The sequence below is a fragment of the Drosophila kikkawai genome, chromosome 3R (assembly GCF_030179895.1).
Source record: "Drosophila kikkawai strain 14028-0561.14 chromosome 3R, DkikHiC1v2, whole genome shotgun sequence".
Lineage (NCBI taxonomy): Eukaryota > Metazoa > Arthropoda > Insecta > Diptera > Drosophilidae > Drosophila > Drosophila kikkawai.
This window is the reverse complement of record NC_091731.1, coordinates 7,800,529-7,813,854: the sequence shown is the minus strand read 5'-3', so window position 1 is coordinate 7,813,854 and position 13,326 is coordinate 7,800,529. Positions and strand designations below refer to the sequence as shown.

At 42.6% G+C, this 13,326-nt stretch overlaps 3 protein-coding genes across 6 annotated transcripts; 2 read left to right on the top strand and 1 right to left on the bottom strand.

Moving 5' to 3' along the window:
• The first annotated feature begins 755 nt into the window (after positions 1 to 755).
• On the top strand, positions 756 to 5,240 carry LOC108083208 (homeobox protein Hox-A5). 3 transcript variants are annotated; one of them, XM_070286677.1, is made up of 3 exons: positions 756 to 876; positions 2,707 to 3,610; positions 4,653 to 5,240. In XM_070286677.1, the coding sequence occupies exons 2-3, from the start codon at positions 2,764 to 2,766 to the stop codon at positions 5,168 to 5,170; spliced, it is 1,365 nt and encodes a 454-aa protein (XP_070142778.1). In that variant the 5' UTR covers positions 756 to 876; positions 2,707 to 2,763; the 3' UTR covers positions 5,171 to 5,240. The 3 variants fall into 3 exon arrangements, with proteins under 3 accessions (XP_070142778.1, XP_017034406.1, XP_017034403.1); XM_017178917.3 differs by having other exon boundaries at positions 762 to 894; XM_017178914.2 differs by lacking the exon at positions 756 to 876 and adding an exon at positions 2,335 to 2,430.
• Vps39 (vacuolar protein sorting 39) lies at positions 5,075 to 8,484 on the bottom strand. 2 transcript variants are annotated; one of them, XM_017178912.3, is made up of 7 exons: positions 8,323 to 8,484; positions 7,787 to 8,259; positions 7,475 to 7,730; positions 7,172 to 7,419; positions 5,812 to 7,116; positions 5,419 to 5,745; positions 5,075 to 5,200 (listed from the first exon to the last, which is right to left on the bottom strand). In XM_017178912.3, exons 1-6 carry the CDS (start codon positions 8,390 to 8,392, stop codon positions 5,443 to 5,445), a joined length of 2,655 nt encoding a protein of 884 aa, XP_017034401.1. In that variant the 5' UTR covers positions 8,393 to 8,484; the 3' UTR covers positions 5,075 to 5,200; positions 5,419 to 5,442. The 2 variants fall into 2 exon arrangements, with proteins under 2 accessions (XP_017034401.1, XP_017034400.1); XM_017178911.3 differs by lacking the exon at positions 5,075 to 5,200 and having other exon boundaries at positions 5,306 to 5,745; positions 8,323 to 8,429.
• Positions 8,485 to 9,127: 643 nt separating this feature from the next.
• LOC108083223 (pre-mRNA-splicing factor RBM22) lies at positions 9,128 to 10,602 on the top strand. Its single transcript, XM_017178935.2, has 2 exons — positions 9,128 to 9,146; positions 9,201 to 10,602. The coding sequence occupies exon 2, from the start codon at positions 9,254 to 9,256 to the stop codon at positions 10,502 to 10,504; it is 1,251 nt and encodes a 416-aa protein (XP_017034424.1). The 5' UTR covers positions 9,128 to 9,146; positions 9,201 to 9,253; the 3' UTR covers positions 10,505 to 10,602.
• The last annotated feature ends 2,724 nt before the right edge of the window (positions 10,603 to 13,326 follow it).

Below are 13,326 nucleotides of genomic sequence, written 5' to 3'. Positions count from 1 at the left end.
TATGTATCAAAAAAGTATACATACATGTGTAAAACTTCCAACTTTTGCTGATTACCCTAGGTTCTTAAATAATTTGACCGATAGCATCAATGATATTGTAAGTAGGTTGTGGCAAAATTAAAAATAAATTTTTGAATATACCTCAGGGTTTATATGTGTTATTATACGGAGTTCTGCCCACCATTATTATATTTACCTATACACCTAATGTTTACAGTTTCGCATTTTCATTATCTATACAATTACCGAGCATTTATAGTTTCAGTTTTTATGCAAATATAGCAGCATAGTTTGTATATTTTTTTCTTTTAATTTCCCAATTGTTCTAATGACAGCTGTATGATATATTATGATTAGGCCCGTCAGGACTTACATATATACTAATAAGAAAAATTTGCATTCAGGAAATTCTAAAACTGAGAAACAAGTTTGCATTGAAGTGGACAGACGTACATATGTACATACAACAACCGATTTTCAAGATTATTTAATTTGGTTCTTTAGAATTTCTACAGACTTAGTTTTGAAAACAATATCAATCAAGTGGCCGAATTTATAGGACATACAAAATGTGCCCTTTTTGCTGCACTTCTATTAATTTTTCTAGCATCTCAAGTGGTATTGCGATGATTTCTGCACGATTATTAGCCATGATCTCGTCAATGGTTTGAGGTTTGCTGGCGTAAACTTTGCTTTACAAATATCCCCACAAAAAGAAGTCCGGAGGTGTAAAATTTGGAAACATGGGTCCGATCATAGTAGCATTTTTTTAAGTTTTTTGAGTCAACACAACTGAACGACTATTTTCAATGTAAAGCGTCACTATTTCAGCGCGTTTTTTGGAGTAAAGCTATCCATGATTAAAATTCTGCTGAAGTGAGCTTTTCTACACTGGTATACTCAAGTTAATTGGTTCACTAATGATAAAGTTATTCGATATTTAAATACCGACATACATACATATGTATTTATGTACATCCTGGGGTCGGAAATTACTCCACTACTGCGTTGCAAACTTCTAACTAAATTATAATACCCTGCAACGGTATACAAATTATGACAACGATAATTAGCTACATATTACCCACTTATAACATTGTAAAAGCCTCAGAAGCATCATGCCATTCTGGAAATATTTGGCACCTACCGCAATGGATTGTTTTTGGGAATTCCAAGTGCGAAATGCACCTGTTACCCCCAATTTGCATTTCCCTAATGAAGCTCATTTGGCTGGAATACGATGTCGGCTTCAGATATGTATGTATTAAGTTAAGTCTGCTTAAATGCAGCTTGAGACAGTCACATGTTTAGTGAGCAGCACAAACAATGGGACGAGCAGGGAGCCGATTGTCGGGATTTCACGCACCTGGGGGGCAACAACAACTGCAATTGCAACGGGCACAATAATGAAGCAGCTAACTGTGACAAAGTCTCAATTAGGCTATCGCATTGCCGTAGACAGAGGAGGGTGCAACGTGCAACTAGGAGCTGCGAGCGATACTGGTAGAGCATACAATTAAGCAAATGGATGGGTACACTGGACCAAAAAAGTATACAAAAGGCTGGAAAAACTATTATGCTGTTTTTCCAAAGCTGTAAGCTTATGTACTACTTGCATCTATAGTGTCATTAAACTAATTTAATCTGTTGTATGCCTCTTCAATAGACCTCTTATTTTCTTTCGATTTTGATCTGAAAAAATAACAAGAAAGGAAGCTAACTTCGGCACACCGAAGTTTGTATACCCTTGCAGATTGGTTTTGATGTTTATATTATAGATTTAAATGCTGAAAACACACACAAAACAGAGTTTCATTACATTTTATACTTATTATGTTTACAGTTTGACAGTTACAGTTTTATATTCCCAGCATTTCATTTTCTCTGCATCTACCGATCGTTCCTATGGCAGCTATAAGATATAGTCGTTCGATTTTCATAAAATTAAAACCAATATTCTGAAATAATATAAATTGGCCATATCTCAAAAATGGTGCAAAAGTATTGAAAATCAGCCAAGTTATAATTTTTTTTTTTAAATTTATCGAACATTTGTATGGCAGTTATATGATATAGTCGTTCGATCCGTTCCAACATATATAGCAGTGAAAGTATGTATATAGAAGATTATATGTAAAGTTTCATTCAGATAGTTTTAAAACTGAGGGACTAGTTTGCGTAGAAACGGACAGACGGACAGAAGGACATGGATCGACCCGGCTGTTGATGCTGATCAAGAATATATATACTTTATAGGGTCGGAAAGGTCTCCTTCACTGCGTTGCAAACTTCTGACTGAAATTATAATACCCTGCAAGGGTATAAAAACAGTATAAATATAAGTCAAGAACGAGAGTCCAAGTATGCCTCTTGTCACTTTTAAATTCAATTTCATTTAAAAACTTTATCTTCAGATTTTCGGTTAAAAAGGTTTAACTTTTTAAATCAGTTTTCTTTTTCGTGTATTAGGGAAAGCAAGCACCAAGAGTTTGGGGCAGGCCTTAACCTGCTGTAATCCATTGTCCTATCTCAGGCCACTTTGCTGACCGAGAGGTTCATGGAAGAGCAACCACCAGCGCAGTCTTCGGATCGCATTTCACTTAATTGTGTGAATTTAATCTCGGTGTCGTTGACACCTGGTCTGCCAACAGCAGCGAAGCAGTCTCGAAGCAACAATTAATACCCAAGCATTTCTCCCATTTGCAGGAAGACACGAACCGAGGTGACAAAGACAGACTTGGAGACAGCGTCAAATACCTAACCATGCTGCAGAATCCTTCCAAATATCACGCAAATCCTTTGTCGCACTTCCTGGCATTGCATAACACGCAAGCCAGCGGCGGGGGGATGGGCGTGGGTGTGGGGGGAATCCCTGCACATGGTCAACCGCACCATGCGCTGCCCACAGCAGCGCTGGCAGCAGCTGCAGCGGCGGCAGCCGCAGTTTCGGCGGGTCAGAGTTCATACCAAATGGAGCACCATCAGCAGCATCATAATTTGCAACAACATCATCTGCAGCAGCATCATCATCATCAGCAAGTCCAGCAGCAGGACAGCCATCCACACCCACCGACGACGACTGGAAGCAACAGCAGTAGTCACAGCAGCAACAGCAACACCAGCAATAGCAACAATAGCCACACTAGCAACATCAACATCAACCACCGGGAACAGTTGGCGGCGGCCGCCACTGCGACGTCGCACGCGCAGCTCATTGAGGCAGCAGCGGCGCATTCCTCCCTCGACGTGGGCAAGTCCTTCACTATTGCCGCCATTTTAGGTCTGCAGAGCCAACGCAAGGACTACAACAACGCCATCAATTTGTCACTTCACGACAACAACAACAATGGCAACAATAGCAGCAGCAACCACAATAACACCAGCGGCCAGAATATAAACAACTTTAATTGTGATAACAGCGCCGGCAGTGGCCGCTACCTGCATGCCGGACAGCATTCGCACTCGCATCCCCAGCAGGCGGGATTCGCTGCCGTAGCTGCCGCTGTAGGATCAGCTCCTTCCGCATTGCAGAGCCTGCAGCAGCTCCACCAGCAACACCACGCCCAGCAGCAGGCGTCGCTCAGCTTTCAGAGGGAGAAGCTTAAGTCGGGTAAGATAGAATATCACCAACATCCATTACCCAAATTAAACTTATTGAGGGGAAGTTTGCAGACAACATTTACCTAATTTTTAACATTTAAGTAAATTTAGTTAACGAATACGTACAAAAAATATTTAAAGTCGTGTACCGCATAAACAATATTTTGATAACATTTCAATTCTGTTTTTAAAAGTGCGTTAATTAAAAAATAATTTTGTTTTGGTACAATTTAAAAGAAATTATCTTTCAATCAAATTAAAAACAATATTTCAAATTTGAAATATTTAATGTAAATTAAATGTATGCCATAAAAAAACATTGTAATATCAACTTTCCTTTTATTTACCAATACAAATATTTACAGCTTTTCCCTAAATGTATTGATCCTATGGTAACTAAATGATACAGTCGTCCGATTTTCATAAAATTCAAAACGAAGTTCTGAAATAATACTAAATGGCTATGTCTATGACAGCGAGTTTTTTTTTTTTCTCAAAATGTTTCGATTGTTCCTATGGCAGCTTTATGATATACACACATAGTCCTCCAATCCGTCATATATAGTAGTGAGAACTGTAACAAGACCATACAAAAACTAGCGTAGCACTGGAGATTATAATACCCCTACCCGAATCTGCAAGCCTTTTTCTTAAAACTAAAATCAATGTAATACTGATGCGATAAATGCTTTCGAACATTTGTATCATGATACAATTATACAAGGTAGTCCCGTAGGGAAAATAAAGTTGAAAATTTGAGTGAAATGGCTCAATGAATAAGCATGAGCTGTCATAATAAGCCCTAAACCCGAACCATTTGGCCCCGGCGGGACTACCTTCTATAATTATATCGTGGGTCTGAGTAGGGCCGGAATAGAATACAATCTGGAACGTTTCATTTAAATAGGTGTACAATTGAAGGACTACTTTGAGTAGAAAGAACAGACACACCTACTGCATTGCCGACTGCTACCTATAATAATAGTACCCCTTTCCAGGATATAACAACTTCAATATCTTGACTGTTACAATGTTATAATCCATAATTGCAGACTCCCATAAGAAAAGCGCACTGAAGAACAAGCGTGTCCGCACTATTTTCACACCCGAGCAGCTCGAGTGCCTGGAAGCGGAGTTCGAGCGGCAGCAGTACATGGTCGGGCCGGAGCGGCTCTATCTGGCGCACACACTCAAGCTGACGGAGGCCCAGGTAAAGGTGTGGTTCCAAAACCGGCGGATCAAATGGCGCAAGCACCACCTGGAGCTCACCCAGCAGCGACTGGCGTTAATTCGGCAAACACAGCTACCAGGTACCGCGATCTTGGGAAATCAGGTGTCCGGCTGTACAACGAATCCAGCGGCGCACTCGGCTTCCGCGGATCTTACAGCCGGCAGTACAGCCTCGCCGAGGAGCTTGCAAGAGGAGGAGGATAACGAGGACAGCAAGCAATCGCTGTCGCTGTCCGGCGCCATGCCGCCGATAAGTCGGGCTCAGTCGGAGTCCGATCTATCCATTTGCAACGATTCCCTTGACGGCGACAGCCTCATGGATGGCAGCGAAGAAGCTTAAGATAATATTCCAGTGCAAAGCCAACATTTTCTGTAAATATCGCCAAAATAAATATGTAAAATATGGTTTATCTGTGACTCTATCAACCTTTCATCAAAACACTTTTCGCAAATGTGAAACTAAAAAGCAAGATTATCTCTCTTCGTTATATCGAATAGTGTATATTATTATTTCTTGCAAATAATTATTAACTGTATCCATGCGTTGTACACAGTTACGTCGGCTTCTGGTATTTTTACTTCAATTACCTATCAGATAAAGCGTAATCCAGATCATTGCTGAGCCGCCGCCCTCGCACTGCGATCGTGGCAGGAAAGGTGCACTATCTGCCCATTCGGGTAGCGCACGAAGGCTGATTGGCTGGGAAAGCGCTTTTTACACTCGGGGCACACACTGAACTCGTTTAATTCGAAGCTTATGTTACGCTGTGCCTGTAACGCGACCTCTAACCGATTGGCTTCTGCCTCCAGCAGGCCGCACATCATCTGCATCTGGTGCTTGTCGGCCAGCTTTTTACGTATCGACTTATCCAGATACTTCTCCAACTGCGGCATGGGCATGTCATCGGGAAGGTGCTACACGTAAATGGGGAGGTGCAATTGATGATTACCAGATAGATAAGAAGTGGAGTGAAGCATTACCTCAAAAATCTCGAAGGGATCTATTTTGGTAGCGTATGCTTCCAGCAAGTCCAGGGCCACCTTCCGATTGACCTGAACAAAGTCTGGATGCAAGGCTACGCCCTCGTAGAGCGGCTGTGCGGGGGGAATTAGAATGCACTTGATGAGCGTGTGGAATATGTTCTCATCGTCGTTGCAGTTGGCTTCTGCATATTCCGTCGCTTTGGCCACATCGCCCAGCACTTGTATATAGATGGCTAGCACCTTATCGTGCTTCTTCAGGCGACCCAGGATGAGAGCGCGCTCCTCCAGCAGCATGTTGGTTGGGAATTCCTCTAGCATGCGATCTGGCGAATAAGAGTTGGATTCCTCCAGCATTCTGTAAAGCTTGGCACGCGTTGTCTTTAGGTCAGACGGCTCGCCCTCCTCACTACAGGAGTCCTGCTGTGCCAGGAGGGATTGCACCCGTTCGCGGTACTGCTTAAGGAGCACGTTATGCAGCAGAGTGGTCGTGTTGTGTCGCTCGTTAATAAGGTGTTCCAGGTACGGAATAACTAGTGACTTGTGTTTGCTGATTAGAAAATCCAGGACCTTGGCCGGCGGAAGGGACTGCTCCTCCTCCTCGTCATCTAGAAGTTCGTCGGTGAAAATACAAAGACCCTCTTCGGGATGCTCCTGCAGCACCCAGTCGGCAAACTCGAAAATGAGTGGCAGGTGATTGGCGCCGAGCTCCTGCAGATATCGGATCGTTCGCTTTCGTCCTTGCAGCACCGATCCCTCAATGGCCGCCTGCTCTCGGAGTAGTTTAAGGGCATCCTTGTGCTTGCCCTTCATTTGATAGAGAATGATCAGCTCAGAAATCTTGTTGTGCTTCTTCAGTGTCTTTTCCGATTCCTCCAAATGGCACTGGTTGAGGCGAAGGAGTGGCGCCACCAGTGAATCGTTCGTCTGCAGGTAACACTTGAGCAACGTGGTATCGATTATTTCTAACAGAGACTTTGAACTGCTCTTGGCGTCGCGTAGTTTCACCACTTCCCGTTGGCGGGCCAAAGCCAGGAACTCGATTAGCGCCAAGTAGGCGTTCTCCAAATCGCCATCCTCCAGCGGCGGAGTGCTTGATGGAACGGCGATGTCTTCCGTGCCAGGCTTTGGTTCGGGCACCAAATTGGGAAACAGTCGGATAACATCGTAGGGATCGATGGCAGCCTTTTCGAACTCTGTCATGGCCGACGAGAATTCCTTGTTGGTAAAGAGCTCTTTGGCGTAAAGCATGTGAATCTGTTGAATAGTCTGGGCCCGGTCCTCCGCAGGCTCGTCTGAGATTTGCTAAAAAGATTGAAAGAATAGACGTTTTTCGGACATTTTTTCGACCTGGACTCACTGTCAGCTCAATGGCCAATTGAAATTTCTTTTGCTGCAGCAGCTGTTGACGCTGAGTGGGGATTTCAACCAGGCGGAGACACCACAGCTCTGAGGTGGCGGCGGCAAATATGGTTCCCTTGTCGGCGTGCACCAGGAAGCGCGTCTTTTGCAGCTCGGGAATGCTTTGAACCAAAGTGTCCTTGCCCACGAGACTGCGAACCTCGATGGCAGTGTTGACACGACCAACGGCATACGGATCATCCCAGACTGTAATTGATTCCAATATGAATATAAAATGCTGGCAGAAGCTTCGAATTTTTACCCAGATCAAGCAGGGGACTTGACCAAAGTAATGGAGTGAGCGAATTCTTGTTCTCCATGCCCCCCGGTCGCACATTCTCAAAGGAACTGGCGCTGCCATCCTTGTTATCTTTATACTGGCTGGGATCGACGACCACTAGGTAGCTGTCTTTGGAAATGCCAAGCATATTGTTCCGTATCAGGCAGATACACGGATCTCTGCTGATGCTCGAGGAAGTGAGGAAGAGATCGTGCTTCTTTGGGGTCTTGCAGGATATCTGCACAACGGAAAATGGAGAACACCTGACTACCATTTTGAAGGTTGATAGCTTACGTCGTACACCACATATTCGTCTTTGTAGCCTACGCAGACGGCATGTCCTGCCCAGCACAGGGAGCGGGGCACATCGCTCAGCTCAATGCTCAGCTCCAGCGAGTCCAGCTTGTCCTTTTTCCAAAAGAAGAACACCAGACGCCGCTTGATGGCGCAGCACACACGAATAAAAGTAGCAACCTCGCCAGTGGTCGACTTTTGCGAGTCCACATCCATGGCGAAGAGGGTGCAGCCCTTTGTCTCCTTGGCACTGTGCATAAAGGCGAAGTTGCTCTCGATGCGACTGATGTCGCAAACCTGCACCAGGCTGTCGGTGAGCACGAAGAGCAGATTCTCCTCGACAGTCACCTCCATCTGGGTGATGGGCTTCCGGCTGAAGTTCTTGTTGAACATGCGCATGTCCACGCCAGCCACTTCGTCAACCGAGTACATGATTAGCTGGCCACTTCGGGTGCCCAGGATGACATGGTTACCTGGAACGCAGTCCGCCCGATGAGTGATTCAGCCGTGTAATTCCTCAACTCAGCCCCTCTTACCATACGCCGCTATGGACTCTATCTGAACGCCCTGCTTAAGGATGGAGTGCACACTGTAGGCCTGGTGCATCTTGATGTGGGCCACGGGAGCCGGTGATTCCGGAAAAGCAAATACTCGATAAAAAACAGTTTATTCTTTATTTATTTCTATTAAGTGTGACCGCTTTTAAAACGAGTTCTGTGCCATTATTGGGAGGGAAAAATGCGGTCATATTATTTCGACAGCCGACAATTCGTCGATTTCGAACTCCCTGTGAATATATCGGCAACTGAAGACAACTGTTCCCATACAAATTGTAGTGCGATATATATAATGACAGATTGAAATAGTATACATTATGTTCTTGTCATAGTATGGTCGTTTCACAAATTTAGCGGCTCCCTTTTTTGGGTCGTTTCCTTTTCGGCTAACTATCGGACATATTTTCACCACTTTAGTCGTCAATCCCAGAATATTAGCCAGACCGACAAGAGATAAACGAGCTCTGAAACTATCCCATTGTATAATTAATGCCCTACGGCTTCCTTATTTTCCCGGCCCTGACGTACTTTCCTAACTGCGCCCCAAAACTCCTGTCAATTTCACTATGGTAAATTATCTAGTATATAAACGATCAATCTTGTGATCTCGGCATTTATTACATTACATTATTCCAGAAATTGTTTTTTGTTGAGCAATTTAATTAGCAGAACTGTGGCTAAACTCTAAAATGTTTCGCCCGGGAGTGTAAATCCTATAATTTTGCACGAATGCAGAAATTAAAAATGTTTCAAGTAGAAACGTGGCCTTTGGAGCGAAAAATATCGATAGTTACACGCAGAAGGTAATCGAAAAAAGCAGCTGTTCTTCCATCTCTAATCAACGCCATTGACAGCAGAAAAAAAAACAGTTTGGAATTTAGTCTTTTTAAAGTAAATAAAAGGCATCGCCATGTCTATGTCCAAGACCACGAACACCTACAATCGGCAGAATTGGGAGGATGCCGAGTTTCCAATCCTATGTCAGACTTGTCTTGGCGACAATCCGTACGTGCGTATGATAAAGGAGCGATTTGGCAAGGAATGTAAGATCTGCACGCGCCCATTTACAATATTTCGGTGGTGCCCAGGAGCACGGATGCGCTTTAAAAAGACTGAGATTTGCCAGACATGTGCGCGCCTTAAGAATGTTTGCCAGACTTGTCTTTTGGACCTTGAGTACGGCCTGCCCATCCAGGTTCGCGACGCGGCCCTGAAGGTGGCAGACAACATGCCACAAAGTGACGTTAACAAGGAGTACTACATACAGAACATTGACGCCCAGCTGCAGGATGGCGATGGCACTGAGGCAGCCGGAGCAGTCGGGCGCTCCCTGGCTGCAAACGAAATGCTGTCCAAGCTGGCACGTACAGCTCCTTACTACAAGCGGAACAGGCCGCACATTTGCTCTTTCTGGGTCAAGGGGGAGTGCAAACGCGGGGAGGAGTGCCCCTACCGCCATGACAAGCCAAACGAACCCGACGATCCTCTGTGTGAGCAGAATATCAAGGACCGCTACTATGGCCGCAATGACCCAGTGGCCGAGAAGATCATGAAGCGAGCGGCTTCTCTTCCTACCCTTGAGCCTCCAGAGGACCGCAATATCACCACACTGTATGTTGGCAATCTTCCCGAGGAGATTACGGAGCCGGAGCTACGGGACCAGTTTTACCAATTCGGAGAGATCCGTTCCATTGCGCTAGTGCCCCGCCAGCAGTGTGCTTTCGTACAGTACACTAAACGCGGCGCTGCAGAACTGGCCGCTGAGCGCACCTTTAACAAGCTGGTCATTCACGGCCGCAAGGTGAGCATTAAGTGGGCGCATTCCCAGGCGAAACAGGGTACAGCGGCTAAGACAGACAGACGCTTCGATGTGACCGGCATTCCGCCACCCAGCGCCAAGCCGAACGATTACTTTAATTTGCGCCAGGAGCAAATTAACGTCATGCCAGCCGGCATGAAACTTCACCAGCTACCATCGAACTTGGTTCCGGCATCGGCATACCAAATGTACGGCCAGCCCACCTACGCTGCACCCTACAGCAACGCTAACTCTACAGTCACGTCTACCTCCGGTGTGAGTCTAGACTCGATTCCACCGCCACCTGGTCAAATACCCTATCCGAGCCAGGACGCCAGCCGAATGGGGGCTGTGAAGAAATAGATTAGGTTCTTCTTAACTGTGCGAAAATATTTTTTATAAATACCAATCAAACATCAATAAATGTTCGCATATATCTTTGTGACAAAACTACTATTAAATGATTGTATATTAAATGGTTAGGGAATGTTGCGCGAAAATAATTTTGAATAAATAGTTGCAAGAGTATATAGTTATCCTTCAATTCCAAACCATCGTTCACTACAGCGGGTAACTGGGTAAAATTTAAACCACCCACTAAAAACTTGGCTAAAATATTACCAATCTTATATAAATCACAGGGTATTATAATATCAGTCAGTATATAGTCTTGATCGGCATCAACAGCCGAGTTGATCTAGCCATGCCCGTCTAAACGTAAACTAGTCCCTCCGTTTTGGAGTTATCTGAGTGAAACTACAGATAGTTTACTGACTATTCTCACTGCTGGATACGGTGGAACGGGACGGATCGGACGACTATATCATAAGAACAATCGGAATATTGGTAAAGAAAAAATATAAATTCGCTGTTTTTTCAACACATTTTTATCTACCCTGAGACATTTAAATTTTGATTCATTTGGAAAATCGGAACTATATAACTATATATAAATAACTCTTCTGCTTTTCAAAATACTTTCATTTACTCCGAGGCAATACCATTTTATATTACTTAAGAATTTCGGTTTTAATTTTATGAAAATCTGACGACTACTAGTTACCATGGGAATAGTCGGTAGATGCAGAGAAAAAACTGTAAATATTTTTATTGGTAAATATAAATAAAGTTGATATTACTTTACTTTTGTTCAGAATATTTATAATTTAAATAAGATTACATTTTTTAAAGCTCAAATATTGTTTTTTAAACGATTAAAAAAATTTTTTTTGATATTTAATCAAAATCAAATAATTATGTACTATGTATATGTGCATATACTTATGTATATCGTTTATGTATCACCTGTTAGTTTTGGATCAATTCTTAATGATCCAATTGAAAACTGCAAGGGTACACCAATTTCGGTGTTTTTCCTTTCTTGTTTTTTGAATGATTCACCTTACCTTTTTTCTACTTCGATTTTTTATCCTCTCTTTAGCCCCTAATTTATTCAATATTTCGAGTTTTTTCCTTAAATGAAGCTTTAAGAACTGATCGGAGAAGGCAAAACTCTTGCAGATGCTAAAAGATTTATTATATTGAATTTGATTTATTTCTTAAAACTTTCTTGGGCATTTCATAAGAGCAATTAAATGCGGTCAAAAATTGCTGACAACCGGCTCCATTTAAACTGAAGACGTCAACGTTTACAGCCTGTCCCTTGGACAGCTCCCAGCTGGAATCTGGAGTATCTTCACAAGGAACTTGAATTATTGGATATGGGCTCTATGAGCCCAGTCCAGTGCAGGAAAGAACATGGCGGAATCAGTGGCCATACCTGCATATGTACTCCTTCGCCGATCCCATCGGGTCAGCCTCGAATAAAGGCTAGTACTAACACAATATTTAAAAGTTGTATATTTATACAAAGCATAAATAAAATGCTGAAAACACACACAACATAACATTTTACCTGTATACTTATCATGTTTACAGTTTGACAGTTACAGTTTTACATTCCTAGCTTTAAATTTTCTCTACATTTACCGATCGCTTCTATGGCAGCTATATGATATAGTTGTCAGATTTTTATAAAATTTATACAAAAATTCTGAAATAATACCAAAAGCTCATATCTCAAAGTAGATGAAAAATACGTTGAAAAACAACGAAGTTATATTTTCTATTATTTTTCCCGATCGTTCCAATAGTCGTTCGATTTTCATAAAATTAAAATGACCGCTTTTACGCAAACTAGTCCCTCTGATTTAAAGCTATCCGAATGAAACTTTGCATATAGTCTTCTGAATACTCTCACTGCTACATATATACGGAACGAAACGGGCCGGATCGGACTACTTTATCTTATAGCTGCCATAGAAATGGTCCACAAATTTGTACAAAAAATATTACACCTTCGATGTTTGTCAACATACTTCAGTTTTTATTATTTCAGAATTTCGGTTTTCATTTTTGGGATATGAGCGTATAGTATGTATGTATATCTCTATATCTGGCATCGCTAAAAGATGAGTCCAGGAGGAAGCCAAGCGAACTCCTTGCCTTTGCGAAAAACACCTTGATCTTCAAGGATCTCGAAACCAGCATAATTGGTCTCTAGGTCCATCTAGGAATTTCACCGGATAGCTTTGGGCCATATTGGCCTATGTGTGGCCTACGAGGGCCGTCCGGATTAACGTAACCTTTTTCACGAGTTTATTTCGAACTTTAGCAAATAATTCGATAATGTTCAGAATTTTAATCTTTTTTTTTTTTAATTAGGCAGCCGAAATCTTCTTTAAAATTCAGAAAAAGGAAACCATAGCAATCATTAAAGAATTTTCCAAGAATCATTAATTATTTGCCCTGTGTAAATACTTCTGACGTAAATAAAACGTGTGACAATTTACATGTTTCTACTCATTTGGGTTCATCCTTGTTTCATGAACCAACCTACGCAATATAAACCAGCGTTTGAAAACCTACGCTACTCCCGTAGTATTTCGATTTGCTATTGCTACCGATCTCACTTTGACGAGAGCTATAGTTTTTAAACGACAAAACTACGAGCAGACTTTGCCGTTCTTCTGCTATGGCTCTCGTCAAAGTGAGAGCTGTAGCAAGCATAGCAATATTTTTATGAGATTTGCTGCTATGGAGTAGTAAATGCAAACCCTGAAAAAAACTATTTCAGGTAAATTGGTCAACAACTATAGAAATTACAACCAAAAGAATTTCGAATG